This window comes from Panulirus ornatus, chromosome 1 (genome assembly GCF_036320965.1).
Source record: "Panulirus ornatus isolate Po-2019 chromosome 1, ASM3632096v1, whole genome shotgun sequence".
NCBI classification, from domain to species: domain Eukaryota; kingdom Metazoa; phylum Arthropoda; class Malacostraca; order Decapoda; family Palinuridae; genus Panulirus; species Panulirus ornatus.
The window spans coordinates 71,716,007-71,734,940 of record NC_092224.1 but is presented as its reverse complement, the minus strand read 5'-3'; the positions used below and the strand labels follow the sequence as shown (position 1 = coordinate 71,734,940).

The following is an 18,934-nucleotide window of genomic DNA, read 5'->3' as shown; positions in this document are numbered from 1 at the left end:
ATGAAAGTGTATGTATGGTTTTGAAAAAGACAATTAAAAGGCAAATGGATTACTTTCTAAAGAGGAGAAACTACTCAAGAGACTGCATAGTTTTTGGGAAAGATGGTCATGTATAACATACCTCTTAGAGCCCTACTAGAGATTAAGCTCTATCTTAGACAAAAGGGATGGCTGAGTGGATTGTTTGTATCTGAACTGCTTCTTTGATGGATTGCAAATCATCCCAAGGAAGGGAACACAGAACACACTTCAGAAGAGCCTTCTCCAAATGAGATGAGGTAAGCAGTAGAGTGCCACAGGGTTCTCTTCTGGAAACACTACACTTTTTGATCTATGTTAATGACTAGCCTGAGGGTATGGATTCCTACCTGAATATGTTTGCAGATGATGCAAAGGTCAAGAGGGAAGTGAAAAGCAAGCAAGAATGAATCACCTTACAAAGGAACCTAAACAAAGTTGGTCTTGATACACTGCTGATGAAATTCAACCTAAGCAAATATATTCTAACTAGGATGGACAAAGAGGAGGGTGGCCTTTATGTGATTACTATCTAGCATGAAATAAGCCTCAGGATTCTGTGTGAGCAGGATGTGGGAGTCAACACCATCCCTAACCTGTTGCCACAGTCCCACATTAAGAGAACAGTTAAGGAGACAAACTGCTTTTTTGGCAATCATACTAGTTTTCCAGTTTTGGACAATGAAATATTTAGAAAGCTGTTCATATCTTACTTCCAGCATCAGCAAAGTAGCACCAGGAAACAGATGAAGAATGGCCCATCCCTCATATACACATATATGTACATAAATGCCCATACACACATATATCAACATATACATACACATACACACACATTTCGCCCCCTCCCCCACCCTATGATTCACTTCCACTTTCATGGTTTCATCCGCTGCCAAATCCACTCCCAGATATCTAAAACACTTCACTTCCTCCAGTTTTTCTCTATTCAAACTTACCTCCCAATTGACTTGTCCCTCAACCCTACTGTACCCTCCTATATATTCAGGCCCCTATCACTAAAAATCTTTTCCACTCCATCCTTCCACCTCCAACTTGGTCTCCCGCTTCTTGTTCCCTTCACTTCTGACACATATATCCTCTTTGTCAACCTTTCCTCACTCATACTCTCCATATATCCAAACCATTTTAATAAACCCTCTTCAGCTCTCTCAACCACACTTTTTATTTCCACACATCTCTCTTTCTCTTTCATTCCTTACTCGATCTAACCACCTCACACAACACATTGTCCTCAAACATTTCATCACCAACACATCCACCCTTGTCTGTGCAATCCTATCCATAGCCCAAGCCGTGCAACCATATAATATTGTTGGAAGTCCTATTCCTTCAAACATACTCACTTTTGGTCTCGGAGATAACATTCTTTTCTTCCATGCATTCTTTATCGCTCCTAAACCATTGCCCCCTCCCCCACCCTGTGACTCACTTCCATTTCCATGGTTCCATTCACTGCTAAGTCCACTCCAATATATCTAAAACACTTCACTTCCTCTAATATTTCTCCATTCAAACTTACATCCAAACTAACATGTCCCTTAACCCTGCTGAATCTAATAACCTTGCTCTTATTCATATTGACTATCTTTTTTCTTCTTTCACACACTTTTCCAAACTCAGTTACCAACTTCTGCAGTTTCTCTCTCGAATCAGCCACCAGTGCTGTAACAGGCTAACAACAACTGACTCACTTTCCAGGCCCTCTCATCTACAACAGACTGCACACTCGCCCCTCTCTCCAAAACTCTTGCATTTACCTTCCTAACCACCCCATACATAAACACTTAAACAACCATGGGGACATCACACACCCCTGCCACAGACCAGCCTTCACTGGGAACCAATCACTCTCCTCTCTCCCTACTCGTACACATACCTTACATCCTTGATCAAAACTTTTCACTGCTTTTAGCACCTTACCTCCCACGCCATGTGCTTGAGCTTCCACAAAGCATCTCTATCAACCCTATCATATGCCTTCTCCAGAGCCATAAATGCTACATACAAATCCATCTGTTTATTTAAGTATTTCTCACACACATTCATACAAATCCATCTGTTTATCTAAGTATTTCTCACACATTCTTTAAAGCAAACACCTGATCCACACATCCTCTACAACTTCTGGCCTTGATTAGGGCTTCAGCTGACCATGCCACCTCAGCTTAAAAAAAAAAATCTTTGAGGTGTAGGGATACAACAAAAGGAGGACATAAGATGACATTAATAAAGAAACTTACTAAAAAAAAGATGTAAACAAGTAGTTTTGTTGTATAAGAGAGGTAGAATACTGGAACAGAATAGCTGAGAGCCATGGTTAATGCAGACAGCATACATAAGCTTAGGAAGAGGTATGACAGCAGAGAATGTTCAAGAGATGTGGCCCTACAAGAACAAAACTCCCTCCCATACAATACTATAGGTAATCACAAATAAGTAATTAGTCATGTGCTCTCCAGTAGTTACTGGAACAATCTTGAGTATTATATTCATTAAAATTAGGTACCAATATATCAATGTGAAAGCGATCAATCTCAACTAACTCCAATAAAAGAAGGCTGTTCTCTGTGGCTTAATTCGTGTGAAAGGAAGTAGTTCAAAATATGGCCACTTTCTAAGAGAGAGGACAGCTTAGAATTCCAGCCATATTTGAACAGTTTATGGTGTTGAGACTCCAGCCATCCTTGTAAAGCTTGCCTCTTCCTGCCCTTATTCTAACTGGAAACTGTGAATGGAGACTCTTTTTCCGTGGCAACCCCCTTGATGGGAGTTTGCAGAAGGAATAGGCATCAGTTTACTAAGATGACAGTAAAACTCACTCAGCATCTGTTTGCTGGTGTACTATATAATGGATTGGGTGTCAGTGGATGACTTTATCACTTGGTGTTCAAGACTTGCTTTATGATCAAATGACTGACCCAATATCAACTCTGTCAAATAAAAGACTTTGGGATGGCTGAGGCTTAAACTAAAGTTACCCATCTTTATTGAACACATCTCTGATGTCTTCATCTATTTTCCCATAAAATGTTTACACAGTGCAATGGAGGATACATGAGCAATGAAAGAAACAAAGGAAATGTTCCTATGTTTCCATACTAAAAAAGGAGTGGTTACCAAACATTTGCCCTTCTTAAATGCCAACACAAAATTAAGTCACTGTGTGTCCAAATAAGACATATCAAATTCTTACTGGGCAGTGAGGTACTGTCACTCAATGGTAATCTTTATGCTAGTATGCTTTATGGCGGAGTGATTTGAATTGTACATCATTTACTGATTACCGATGCTTAATCATCTGTAATTATGATGACATTACAGTTGGGTCTGGATATTTTCAGAGATTTTTTCCATAAAAAATAAAACATGAATGAGTGTTAAGTATAAGTCCACAGTCTACCAACAGGACAGAAGGAAGGCTGGGGTGGGAAATATGAACTCACCAAACGACAGGCATAAGGATGGCTCCACAGCACAAGAAATCTATCAGGAAGAGAAGATCCACCCACAAAGCATGGTCCTGGCTAGCTTCTTCAGTTTCTTCAACAATAATTGAAGCAACATTGGCAATGATCTGGAATATATAAAGCTTATGAGGGGAGAATAAACATTATAATATGCACCCGAATGTCATAAAACATTACTATAACTCTGTATGAAGAGCAAAGCTTATTGGGGAAGAATAAACACCATATCAAGCAAATAAAAGTCAGAACACATGTGAATTATAAAACTGAAGTATTGCAAAAATTGTCTGTAAGATGTCAAGATGTTTTAAGCTGGAAAGAATCTTCTGAAAAACTGCAATTCTTCCCCAAAAATGTATCATTCTGTTGAAAACAAGTTGCTGAGCTGATTGGGGCTTTGATAAGAGGTTACTAAGTACTGTAGAAGGAAGCCATTAGATATGAAATGATAACTATATGCTAGTATCCATATCAATCAAGAGGGGAGGATTTCCAGCCCCCCGCTCCCTCCCCTTTTAGTCGCCTTCTACGACACGCAGGGAATACTTGGGAAGTATTCTTTCTCCCCTATCTCCAGGGATGGGCATATATGTATATATATATGTGTTTATATGAGTGCATGGGTTTTTCTTCATCTGTTTCCTGGTGCTACCTCACTGACATGGGAAATGGTGATCAAGTATAATAAATAAATAAATATTTGTATTATCATACTTGTTCGTGGTTTTCTGCATTAACAAGGTAGCACCAAAAACATGAAGAAAGGCCATATTCACTCACATCCAATCCGTAAGTGTTGTGTATGATGCATCGAAACCACAGACCCCTGTCACAACCAGGCCCACACACATTTCCATGGTTTCCCCTGATCTTTTTACATGTCGTGGTTCAGTCCATTCACAGCATGTCAACTCCTGTACACCTCCATCGTTCCAATGCACTCTATCCTGTGCACACCTTTCACCACTCAAAGAATCTTTCGCTCCCTCCTTACATTTCTAGTTTCATCTCCCTGCAATGATTATATAATCAATAGACAAACACCATTCTTCTTTAAAAATAACGGCCTGTTAAGTACAAGCATAATGCACTGTCACACTACATCAAACTGTACCTGTAGAGGGATGATGATCATGAAAATCTTCCTTTCCTTGCTTGAGAGGATATCCTTGATAAAGGCCCAGCCTGATCCAATGAGGGCAAGAACAGTGAACAACAATGCACCTTTCAGTCTGGAGAAGGAAAATACAAAAATGTAAATATGTAAATTCCAAGGTTTATATGAAACAATTAATACTTTTAATACCTTGTTTCTTACAACAGAATTAAATGGTCGATATGGGAAACTTACTTCTTTTCTCTGACAAATGATTTCATAACTTGTCTATTGAGGGAACTTTGACAATCACTCAGCCTAAAACTAATCAATCAAAACCAGCTGTCCAGCTTTCCCAAACAACTAGCAGATCCAAGTCAATTAACAGTAATACTTCTGTTCTTTGATAAATTATTTCATAATTTGTCTATAGAGGGAACTTTGACAATCACTCAGCCTAAAACCAACCATTCAAAACCAGCTGTCCTAGCTTTTCCAAACAACTAGCAGGTACAGGTCAGCAAACAATAACTAAGTTCCCAAATCAAATGAATAACTACTGAAACCTCTAAAATGTCATAATACTAAGCTAAGGTCATCTAAAACACTGATTGATTATTCATTTATTATTTATTTATTTTGCTTTGTCGCTGTCTCCCGCGTTAGCAAGGTAGCGCAAGGAAACAGACGAAAGAAATAGCCCAACCCACCCACATACACATGTATATACATACATGTCCACACATGCAAATATACATACCTATACATCTCAACGTATACATATACATACACATACAGACATATACATATATACATATGTACATAATTCATACTGTCTGCCCTTATTCATTCCCATCGCCACCCCGCCACACATGAAATAACAACCCCCTCCTCCGAAATGTGCCCGAGGTAGCGCTAGGAAAAGACAACAAAGGCCACATTCGTTCACACTCGGTCTCTAGCTGTCATGTAATAATGCACCGAAACCATATATCTGATTAAAAAAAAGGGGGAACACATCAGTTCATGTTCTTGCAGCTTGCATTTGCCAGACTTCAATATGATAAAGTTTCAAACATAAATTAATTTTCTGTGCTCAACAAATGAACTACAATGATGCTCACAATTATGTGACACAGAGAAAAGGCCTCCAATTTCCATTCTACCAAAATCAAGCGCTCTCACTATTCACAAGGGGAAAAGAACTATGATACAATATAGATATATTAACTTTAATCACAACAGTAAACACAAATTCTACAGCATGATGAAAGTAAAACATAACTATGCCTGTCACAAATATCACAGACCTTAAATCCCTCATTTCTGATGTGATTTGGCTAAAAACATTACTGCAAACTTCTATCACTTTTCTTTGCTTCATCTAATGTTCTCCTACTTCTATGAACTTTGTTGCATTCTTCTACTATCTCACCTCCTGCCCCACTAGGCTTTATCATTCTCTCACTCGAATGATACCATCTTCCAAACAAAAGTACTTCAATATATACTACAAAGAATATGAAATCCAACCATACTGTTAACTGCTGCAATGAAGTCAAAAACTTTTCTGTTCTAACTGTTCTGTTGCAACTAACTCACTTAATGTTCCCAAACATCATAACCAAAACTGCAGCAAATTCTCTTTTTCAACTTTAGGCCTCTGTACTAATGCTAAGCAATTTCAACATCCTGGGATCTGATCATTTACCTAAATATTGAAATATGATATAGCTGTGTTCTGCTTTATATCTGGAAACAGTGTATTCGAAGTCATTCATAAAAAGACTCCAATGGAGATATGAGCCACCTCCCAATAACCAACCCCTATAACATAACACTCAGAAGACATTTTCTTTTGTTTCTGGTTGAAATATACAGATTTTTTCTTTCACCATGTATGTGATATGTACAAATAGATATATATGAGAAAGTCAAGTACTTGCAGGGTTTGCTTGGAAATATTTTTGTATAATATTTCCTAAGCATGAATCAATGCATATGAATGAAGAAAGTAATGAGGGGGTGTATGAGAGATTTGAAAAGGCAGGGAATGCAAAGGGAATAAATTGAAGAGTGGTAAAATGAGTGAAACATAATTCTTTGAGGTGGTTTGGGTATGTGAAAGAATGCAAGATGTGGAGTTTACAAGAATTTTGTGTGAAAGTGTGATCAAAGGGAAGTATGATTAAAGTGGAAGACTACCTGTGAAATGGGGAAATAGAATGGATGAGTACTGGAGAGACAGAAACAGGGAAGAATGCAAAGAATGATGTATGCGAGGGAGGCATATAAGGATAAGTGAAGGCTTTTGCTGTGGCCACTCCCTTGATGGGAATTTCCAGAGGGAATAGTCATCAGAGACATAAATAAACAGATAAATAGCATCACTGCTATTTGATTGGTGGGGTGTGGGGAATCCCACATTTCTTGATTTGTTGTGACTAAAATAATATGAGCACATTACATACTGCATCAACAATCACCAACATTACCAACTTTACAACCAAACTCCCTGACCACCACCCCTAGCAAAGCACAATGTGTGGAAGCTCTGCTCTAAGCAAAAGATTAAGATGCTCTATAGTGATACAGCAAAAAGAATTTGAGAGAGCACAACTATCACCAAAGAACATATATAAAACAAAATACAGCAATAAAAGGGATGTGTTATATTTTAGACAAGGGTATGAAATGCATAAGCAAGACTGACTGGGTCTTTGAAGTAATGAATATCAAAATGGTGAAGCATTTAATTAACACTTTTATTTTTTACAGGAGTAATTTATTATAATATTTATCTATGAAGAACAAAAGAAAACATTACATATGGGAAACAGTTGGAAAAGTGGTGTGAGCAATATTTCAAATTTACGCATCTATGCAATGAAACAAAGATTCTCCAATTACAATCCCACCTCAAAAAACTTGGTACTGAATTCTATGCAACAGAACTAGTCCCCTATCACCCAAACCAACGCATAACTAACTACCTGATTAGGAGGAGGAAGATGAGAAGATAAGGTGGAGGTGAAGGAGGAGAAGGAAGAGGAGGAAAAGGAGAAGGATGAGGAGGAGGAGGAGGAAGACAAAAAGGGGAGGAAAAGGAAAATAAGGAGGATATGGAGGAGTAACTACCTACATTTACCTGACAAGATTTAGCCTTTTTTGTCTGTTTTCCTGGTACTACCTCAGTGAAGCAAGGGGTAGTTATGCTGTTTCCTGTGGGGTGGGGTAGTGCCAGGAATGGGTGAAGGCAAGCAAGTATGAATATGTACATGTGTATATATATGTGCCTGTATATGCATATGTATATGTGTATATGGTGATATGTATAAGTATGTATATGTGTAAGTATGGGTGTTTATGCATAATTATGTGTATAAGAGTGGATGGGCCACATTTGTTCACACTCAGTCTCTACCTGTCATATCAAGTAGGAAGCTGTCAGATGTGTGTCCACTACCTCTCATACACAGTTACCAATGATTCATCCACTTCTTTGGCAAGACAGAAATTGTAAGGTGCTGGGGTAATAAAATTTTTGAGAAAAATGTGTTACAGATAAGCAAAAAGGTTGTGCCAGCAACTGGGAAGTACGAAGCGGACAAGTGGCTGGGGTGGTTATACCATTGAGCAATGCCACTCTGTCATTCTCCTGCTGGGCCTGAATGGCCTAAATCTGCAAGTATTTCTAAATTGTCCTGCACTCACCTCACACATACATTACACATCACCACACTCTTTTACCAATGACCCTGCTGAGTGGATGTGGTTTGCTTCCTGGACACTGGAATTCTAAAGTATAGGAAGGTAAAGGCATGGGTAAAGCATAACTAATCAGTCTCACACAAAATCCATTTCTGAATTCTGCTGCGGAGTCTCTGTCACTGATCATTCAGTTAATCTATAACATTCCAAATTATCAAAAATAAGTCTACAACAATAATTCATTTCTAAGTACTCACAAATGCATGATGTAATACATGACAGCCCATGCCTCCATATGAACACCTTGAGTCTGAATGAAGTGATAATTAACTCCATGGAATAACAAGCTGAAGGATTTGATCACCACCAGAACTCCCATCAAGTAGTGGATCTTGAAGACAGGATCTCTGCAAACAAAAATTCATTACAAATTTTACCACAGTAGTATATGCAACAAATAAAATCAAACATTTAGTGTCCTCATATCCTTATCTATATGATAATAGCGTATTTTCACAAACATAAATTTTTTTGTTTTATTTTGTTTTCACACCTGCTCGCTATTTCCCATATTAGCAAAGTAGTGCCAGGAACAAAGAAAAGGCCTCATCTGTTCACATCTATTCTCTACTTGTTACATGTAATGCAACCGAAGTCACAGCTCCCTACCCAAAACCAAGCCTCAAGGACTTTTCAGTAGTTCCCCCAGCTGCCTTATAGGCCCAGGTTCAGTCCACTGACAGTATATTGCCCTCTGTATATGACACTGCTCCAGCTCATTCTATCCCATGCACACTTATCAGCCTCCTGCATGTTAAGGCCCTGAGCACTCAAACAATTTTTCACATTGTCCTTCCATCTCCAATTTGGTATCCCTCTTCTCCCTGTACCCTCCACTTCCAACACGTACATCCTCTCTGTCAACCTCTCCAAACTCATTCTCTGATGTTTACGTCCATATGTCCAAAGCATTTCAGCCATCCCTTCAGCTCTCTCAACCCCTCTCCCCTTATTATCACACCTAGGTCTTACTCTTTTATTACTCACTTGATCAAAGCACCTCACACCACGTACTGTCCTTAAACAATTAATTTCCAACATACTTACCCTCCTCTACTCATTCTCATCTACAGTCCATGCTTAACATCCATATAACATTGTTGGAACCACTATACCTTCAAACATACCCTAAATATGTTAATGTACCTTACTCATGAGCTTCTTCGAAGTGTAGAAATATCCAGCTCACTCTAATTTTAAGCACTCATTTGATTGGTTAACAAGAAACTATCATGACCTCCTTGTTCTGTAATATCTCAACTGTTTACTTTAAGCCAAGAGCCTGCCTAAATATAATAAACCATTATTGATTTATCTATTTATGTACTACTGATTCCCTAAGGACAGGAGAGAAAAAAATATTGCCCACATATTCCCTGCGTGTTGCAGGTGACTAAGAGGGGTGGGAGGAGGCGGCTAGAAATCCTCCCTTCCTGTATTACTTTCCAAAAGAAGGAAAGTAGAAAGGAGCCAAGTGAGAAATTTTCCCTCCAAGGCTCTGTCATCTGTTCTTAATACTACCTCATTCACCCAGAAAATGAAGAGCATGTATGAAAACAAAAATTATAAATAAATTTTTGCCTTCCTAGATAATGAGCTCTCTTTCCACACATTCCTCAATGCTCCCAGAACCTTTGCCCCTCTCTCATCCACCTTTTGTAACATATATACACCTGCAGCAAGTAATATGTAAATATTTTCATATTTTCATACATTAACACTGGCAGGCACATAGGTACATGCAGGTGCTAGTTTGTACGTTCATACATACAGCTACGTACATATACATAATGTACATATAGAGGCATTCCTGCATACAATGATGTGCTCAGATGCTTAAACACACAAAACCTAAACTACAAATACATAGACACATATTCATCTATTTATCATACTTTGTTGCTGTCTCCCATGTTAACGAGGTAGCGCAAGGAAACAGATGAAAGAATGGCCCAATCCACTCACATACACATGTACATACATACACGTCCAAACATGCACATATACATACCTATACATCTCAACGTATACATCTATATATACACACACAGACATATACATATATACACATGTACATAATTCATAAAGTCTGCCCTTATTCATTCCCGTTGCCACCCCGCCACACATGAAATGACAGCCCCCTCCCCCCGCAGGTGCACAAGGTAGCGCTAGGAAAAGACAATAAAGACCACATTTGTTCACACTTAGTCTCTAGCTGTCATGTATAATGCATAGAAACCACACCTCCCTTTCCACATCCAGGCCCCACAAAACTTTCCATGGTTTACCCCAGACACTTCACATGCCCTGGTTCAATCCATTGACAGCATGTCGACCCCGGTATACGACATCGTTCCAATTCACTCTATTCCTTGCATGCCTTTCACCCTCCTGCAAGTTCAGGCTCCGATCACTCAAAATCTTTTTCACCCCATCTTTCCACCTCCAATTTGGTCTCCCACTTCTCATTCCCTCCACCTCTGACACATATATCCTCTTTGTCAATCTTTCCTCACTCATTCTCTCCATGTGACCAAACCATTTTAAAATACCCTCTTCTGCTCTCTCAACCACACTCTTTTTATTACTACACATCTCTCTTACCCTTTCATTACTTACTCAATCAAACCACCTCACACCACATATTGTCCTCAAACATCTCATTTCCAGCACATCCACCCTCCTCCGCAAAACTCTATCTATAGCCCATGCCTTGCAACCATATAACATTGTTGGAACCACTATTCCTTCAAACATGCCCATTTTTGCTTTCCAAGATAATGTTCTCGACTTCCACACATTTTTCAACGCTCCCAAAACTTTTGCCCCCTATGATTCACTTCCCCTTCCATGGTTCCATGCACTACCAAATCCACTCCTAGATATCTAAAACACTTCCTCCTTGCTCTTGCTCACATTTACTCTCAGCTTTCTTCTTTCACACACTTTACCAAACTCAGTCACCAGCTTCTGCAGTTTCTCACCTGAATCAGCCACCAGCGCTGTATCATAAGCGAACAACAACTGACTCACTTCCCAAGCTCTCTCATCCACAACAGACTTCATACTTGCCCCTCTTTCCAAAACTCTTGCATTCATCTCCCTAACAACCCCATCCATAAACAAATTAAACAACCATGGAGACATCACACACCCCTGCCGCAAACCAACATTCACTGAGAACCAATCACTTTCCTCTCTTCCTACATGTACACATGCTTTACATCCTCAATAAAAACTTTTTACTGATTCTAACAACTTGCCTCCCACATCATATATTCTTAATATCTTCCACAGAGCATCTCTATCAACTCTATCATAAGCCTTCTCCAGATCCTTAAATGCTACGTACAAATCCATTTGCTTTTCTAAGTATTTATCACATACATTCTTCAAAGCCTAATCCACACATCCTCTACCACTTCTGAAACCACACTGCTCCTCCCCAATCTGATGCTTTGTACATGCCTTCACCCTTTCAATCAATACCCTCTCATATAATTTTCCAGGAATACTCAGCAGACTTATACCTCTGTAATTTGAACACTCACCTTTATCCCTTTGCCTTTGTACAATGGCACTATGCATGCATTCTGCCAATCCTCAGGCACTTCACCATAAACCATACATACAATGAATATCCTTACCAACCAGTCAACAACACAGTCACACCCTTTTTTAATAAATTTCACTGCAATACCATCCAAACCCACCACCTTGCTGGCTTTCATCATCTGGAAAGCTTTCACTACCTCTTCTCTGTTTACCAAACCAAAACATAAAGAGTTAAGGTCAACCACAATGTCACAAATAAGAATTTACAGGCCAGTAACCACAACCCATTACACCTTGCAGATGATAACTGGGCCAACAAAGAGTTAACAATTAGAACATGCAGTTATAATCTCTATATATTCTTTCCCAGAAACCCTTTATCATTTTGTAATCCTCACCAAAGATATCAACCAAAAATGTTCTCATTTAAAACACCAAATCCACAAAGTCTTCTTTCTCAATCTTCACACTAACCTTCAAAAAAAATTTTCACCAGCAATGCTATCATAAAATTAATTAATCATTACATAATCTGAACACCTTTTCAGAAGGAGAAAGAAAAGTACCATAGATATTGCATTCTAAACAATTTGGATAATATTTAGGCAAAGAGAATACGATTTGAAAGACTATTATCTTTTGAATACTCCACTGACAATACTTATAATGATGAGCACATCAATAACTCACAATGAATTACAGGTATCAAAATAGCTTTATCAGCAACAACAGGCACAGTTCTCTAGCTTTACCTAATAATCATGAAGGTTAACAATATTCTCATAAGATAAGGATTATGTGTATCATATACATTCTTGTAGGCATCAAAGCGTATGGCAGTGATACATAAACAATCAAATCTGTTATGAAAGTTATCATACTTGCAAATATTAGAGGGCACTGTAATATAAGGACTAAATGTTCATTCTTACTTGCTCTTCTTGAGTAGGAAGAACCAAAAGCAAGCAGAAAGGAAGAAGAGGAGAGCCATCATGAAATACAGTGCAGGAAGGGGCATTTCTCCAGCTGAAAGATAGTTGTCATCTGGATTCTTTTCTTCAATCTGAGGTAGAGAAATAATGCAAACATTTAATTACACAAATCCATATACAACTAAGCTGTAACATCATAACAAAATCCATTCAGTTAAAATCTTTCCATCTTTTCAGAAAGGTGCTACAGGTGCTTTGATGTTCAGACAATGGATTCCATAAGAAACTTCACAGTATCACCCCTCTGGTGTGAAAGGCTGAAAGTAGAATTCAGCCTTTCATGTCAACATGTGTAAACTGGCAAGTATAGCATGTATATTTGTGATACTTGTTACAATAGAACTCGACTGATAATGCCTCCAATGATCACATGTACAAAATTCTCAGTTGAGACCAATGTCAATCCTGATGATCATGATGGAAAGATGCCTTAATATTTTCATTTTCACTATAGTCAGATTATGCTAATTCTTTTTCTTAAACATCTTTCCCCTACTTCATATGAGCCCAGAAAGCCAGTTTCAGTGAGGCATGTTTTACTTTTTGAAATCAGCTTCAAGAAACACATGGTAGGTTTCAATTATTAACTGTAAGTACCCACAAAGTTGATTATGTAAGAAAGGTCACAGTAAGCTTGGTAAGCATGGGTCTGGACAGCTGGGAGGCGCTGCCCTCTCCATGATAGACATCTCAGGCCCTAATGCTACTTTTGGTCCCAGGTTTCTTAATTCTAACCACTCTTTAACCCTAGAAATGAGTACCAAATATCTTCTCTCTCTAAATACATTCCTGTCAATGGTCTTTGGTTTCATATTGCCTGCCATTTGAATTTTGCCTTATTTCTGCTACCGTGAACAAAATGCAGACCCACAACATATTTTCCTTGAATTAACATAGTCATAACTCAGGAAGTCAGATATGGCAAAGGCATGTTCAGACAAAAAAAAATTACTTTAGGTAATGACATAAGGCAAAAGGGCAAACTGAAAATGACTTATTTCTTGGAATATTCTCACACATTCCATTTATATAAGATTAATCCTGATGTGGAAAAAACAAAAATAGAGGTTTACATGTGCATGCATCACTCACCTGGCTTGATCATATAAATTTTTAACAATAAACACTTTGCCACTTCTATATGTTGGTGTCTTTAAGAAATTACAACGTAATGGAATAACCCATCCCATAACCTCATCATGCACCATTTTGTTGTAGCTGAGGATTCACCCTGAGCCTTCCTCATGCTGACAGTTGCACCTTGTGTGCACTTTCGTTTATTGCATACTTGTGGGGGATACAAATAACACCATGTAACACGACCAAGCCCTATCAGAGGTTCTGGAGTTCTTTTATGTATTCTATTGTATAAGCGCAACACTGCATGTTTGTCACACGTTCATGGGGAGCATGTTGCATTCAAAACTGCCATGTAAGGACTTTTGGCAGCCCAAGGCTGCTGCAAAGAGCTGATGTATTTAGTTTGGAGTTAGCCACATGGGAGGTGCATATGAGCAACATGTAATCCTTAACTTGTAGTAATGGTAAATGTACATAAGGCTCTCTACTTTTCTAATGACAGAAAACAACTAAAACAACTCTGGTTTTGGAACTCAACCCTTATTCATTTCTCAGACAATAGTAATTAGAAGTCTAAACAGTGATGTACCAGCACCGTTTGTTGACTTAACTGTCACTAATACATATGGGAGTGCATGTTTTTGAAACCTTTAGGAATTTTACATGGTGGTGGTTGGCAAGGATGGTGTTGGTAATGATAAGCTGAGTGGTGTGCTCATACCATTCTGATTGAATCATAAATAATGCAATTGTTTGCCGTTTCCCTGTAGTTAGTGCCTGGAACAAACAAATAATGGCACTGTTTGCTTTTACACTTCCTGTAATTGTCCTACATAATGCATTGCAACCACAGCCACCTATCCACTCCCAACCACCACAAACTTCCCTATAAAAAAACTTTCCTTGAATGCTTCAAATGCCCTGATTAAGCCTCATGACAACACATCAACCTATGTATAACACATAGCTCTATTTCATTCTGTCTCAGGCATGCCTCATATCTTCCTGCAGTATTCAGGCCCTGATAATTCAAAGCATCTTTCATTATGTTCTTAAATCTCATCCTTGGTCTCCTCCTCCTTGTTTCCTTAACTTCTGACATACAAGTTTCTCCTCACTCATCAACTCCATATGTCCAAATAAATCAACATCTCTTCAGCTTTCTGATACAGACTCTACTCAATATCACACCTCTCTTACCCTGTTATTTCTTACCTGAACAACCCATCTCACACCATTTGTTATCCTCAAGCATTTCATTTGCAATACATCCAATCTCTTTTGAACATTTTTTATCACAGGCCACAACTTGAATCACACAGCATCATCACACCTACAATACCATTACTTTTATATTTTCTTTCCACACACTCCATAATGTGCCCAGGTCCTGGGCCCCCTTAATAACCCTATAGTTCCAACTGCTGCTATGTCCATTCCCAGGTACCTAACGACACTTCCTGGTCCAGATTCTCTAAATTCAATCCCACATCCTAACCAACCTGTCCCTCTCCCCTGCAAGACTTAATAACCTTAAATCTATCCATAGCAACTCTCATTTTTTCCCTTCACATGTTCTCCCAAATTCTAACACCAGTTTCTGTAATGGATAGTATTATTTACTGCATCTCTTTTTCTATGTTAATCTAGCATGTGCATGATTGCAATTTTTTGTGGTTTATGTTTGATATGTGTTTTGCTCCTATGGTACCTAACCTTGTCTTTACAATGAAAATCACTGAACTAAAATTCATGATACTGAAATCATGAGATTTCTTGGTCCCTATCTCCAGAACATTTATAAACCTGGTATACCTTTATAACTAAAATATGTTTTTACATGCACTGTGCCTGTCCACAGGCGCCTCACCTTGGATAAACATGTCAATTTTTCTGCCCATTCCCTTCTTGAGAATTTCTACATCAATGCCATCCACTCTTGATGCTTTATTATATTTCATCATGCACAAGGCTTTCATCAGTTTCTCTCTTTTCATCATCTCAATCACCATGACTCTCTCTCTCCACATCCAATTTCATCCCCAAAACACATCATATGGAGAGAATGAGTGAATAAAGGTTGGCAAGGAGGATATATGTCACAGGTGAAGGGAATAATGAGAAGCAGATCAAACTGGAGGTGGAAGGAAGGAGTGAAAAAGATTTTGAGCAATCAGGGCCTGAACATGCAGGAGGGTGATAGGTGTGCATGGAATAGTGAATTGGAACAAAGTGGCATACTGGGGTCAAACTGCAGCCAATGGAGTGAACTAGGGCATGTGAAACGTCTGGGGTAAATCATGGAAAGGTCTGTGGGGCCTGGATGTGCATAGGGAGCTGTGGTTTCAGTGCATATCACATGACAGCTAGAGAATAAGAGTGAGTGGATGGGGCTTTTTTTCGTCTGTTTCCTGGTGCTACCTCACTGAAGTGGGGAGTAGCGATGCTGTTTCCTATGGGACAGGGTGTCACCAGGAATGGATGAGGGAAAGCAAGTATGAATATTTACAAGTGTATCTATGCATATGTCTGTACGTATATGTGTAAATGTTGATATGTATATGTATACATACATGTATGGGCGTTTATGTACATATATGTGTATATGAGGGAATGGGCCATTCTTCAACTGTTTTTTGGTGCTACCTCACTGATGTGGGAAAAAGAAAAAAGAAACAAACCTCAACTAACCTGTCCCTCTGCACTGCTAAACCTAATAACCTTACTTTCTTTACACTTGCTCTCAACTTCCTCCTTTCAGAAACTCTCCTAAACTCAGTCACCAAATTCTACAGTTTCTCACTTGAATTTTCATCAGTGCTATACTATCAGCAAACAACAAATGACTCATTCACCACTACAGAATGAGAGTAGACTATCCTTTTATTTTTTCTTAACTTATGGGTAATACATGTACGTCCTGTATGGGAAACATATTTTCTGAATTTCTTTACTTTTGGTGAACAGGGTTAAAGCATTAGAAGTTGCATCCATTCTTTAATGCTCGTCCTTTCACTAACCCTGGACTCTATTCCTGAATATTTCCACACCATTCTACCTCTTACCCTTCAAACTCAGTAAACACAGCATCTATCTTTCTCTTCTATTTATGCTGGTTACATTCAGGAACATTCAGACAATTTAGGCATCTCAATTTGAACCTTCAAGGAAATATTCCTCACTTGACCCTTTCTTCTGATCCTGCTTTTAGAAAGTGATAAAACAAGAGCTGATGGTTAGAAATAATGATACCCGCATTCTGTCATGTTATCAGCATCTGACTAATGGAGCTTCATCAATGTATCAATGCAGCAAGCTAAAAGTTGGACATTTTACAATAAAGACTAAGTCTTACCTCCAGCTTCATGTTGATGAATGAGGAGCCTTCATCAGGAGCATAATTCATGCAGTTGTGGAAATTGAGATTATAAAATCCTTCCTCTCTTTCTTGAGCCACATATACTAAAAACTGTAGAAAAAAATATACAAAGATATTTAATTTCAACATGGAAAAAAAGGGTACATTCTATTTGAAGAGCAAGATTAAATTTTCAAAAATGGTCCATGCAAAACTAGGATTGACCCTCAGATAAGTTCTGCCAAACATGAATTCCCTACTTGTGACTATCACTACTGCCACACCTATATCCTCTTTGTCAATCTTTCCTCACTCATTCTCTTCATCCACACCTATATCCTCTATGTCAATCTTTCCTCACTCATTCTCTTCATATGTCCAAACCATTTCAACACATCCTCTTCTGCTCTCTCAGCCAAACTCTTTATATTACCACACATCTCTCTCTCTTACCCTTTCATCTGCTCTCTCAGCCAAACTCTTTTCATTACCACATATCTCTCTTACCCTTTCATTACTTACTTGATCAAACCACCTCACACTACATATTGTCCTCAAACATTTCATTTCCAACACATCCCCCCTCCTCTGTTCAACCCTATCTATAGCCCATGCCTCACAACCATATAATATTGTTGTAACTACTATTACTTCAAACATAACCCATTTTTGCTCTCTGAGATAACATTCTCTCTTTCCACACCTTCACTGCTCCTAGAACCTTCGCACCCTTACCCACTCTATGTCTACTTCCACTTCCATGGTTCCCATCACTGCTAAGTCCACTCACAGATATCTAAAACACTTCATTTCCACCAGTTTTTCTCCATTCATACTTACATCCCAACTAACATGTCCCTCAACCCTGCTGAACCTAATAACCTTGCTCTTATTCACATTTACTCTCAACTTTCTCCTTTCACACACTTTTCCTAATTTGGTCACCAAATTCTATAGTTTCTCACTTGAATCAGCCACCAGTGCTTTATCATCAGCGAACAACTGACTCACTTCCCAGGCCCTCTCATCCCCACCAGACTGCATACTTGCCCCTTTCTCCAAAATTTGCATTTACCTCCCTAACCACCCCCAGCCATAAACAAATCAAACAACCATGGGGACATCACATACCCCTGCCACAGACAGACCTTCACTGAGAACCAATCACTCTCCTCTCTTCGTACTTGTATACATGCCTTACATCCTTGATAGAAACTTCTCAATGCTTCAAGCAGCTTATCTTCCACATCATATATTCTTAAGACTTTCGACAAAGCATCTCTATCAACCCTATCATATGCCTTCTCCAGATCCATAAGTGCCACATACAAACACATTTGTTTTTCTAAGTACACATACATTCTTCTAAGTAAACACCTGATCCACACATTCTCTGCCACTTCTAAAACCACATTGCTCCTCCCCAATCTGATGCTCTGTACATGCCATCACCCTCTCTATCGATACCATCCCATACAACTTACCAGGTATATTCGACAAACTTTTACCTCTGTAGATTGAACACTCACCTTTAGTCCCCTTGCATTTATGAAATGGCATTACATGTACATTCTGC

General features: G+C 38.7%; 1 protein-coding gene across 1 annotated transcript in view; it reads right to left on the bottom strand.

Annotated features, from left to right (window-relative positions):
- The window catches only part of LOC139749589 (protein GPR107), a 64,814-nt gene that overhangs the window by 14,379 nt on the left and 31,501 nt on the right, over positions 1 to 18,934 (bottom strand). Inside the window, exons 7-11 of the mRNA XM_071663673.1 lie at positions 17,356 to 17,469; positions 12,861 to 12,991; positions 8,571 to 8,720; positions 4,621 to 4,738; positions 3,483 to 3,613 (exon numbers count right to left, since the gene is read on the bottom strand). Coding sequence (XP_071519774.1) covers positions 3,483 to 3,613; positions 4,621 to 4,738; positions 8,571 to 8,720; positions 12,861 to 12,991; positions 17,356 to 17,469 — 644 coding nt within the window. The remainder of the gene's footprint in view (positions 1 to 3,482; positions 3,614 to 4,620; positions 4,739 to 8,570; positions 8,721 to 12,860; positions 12,992 to 17,355; positions 17,470 to 18,934) is intronic.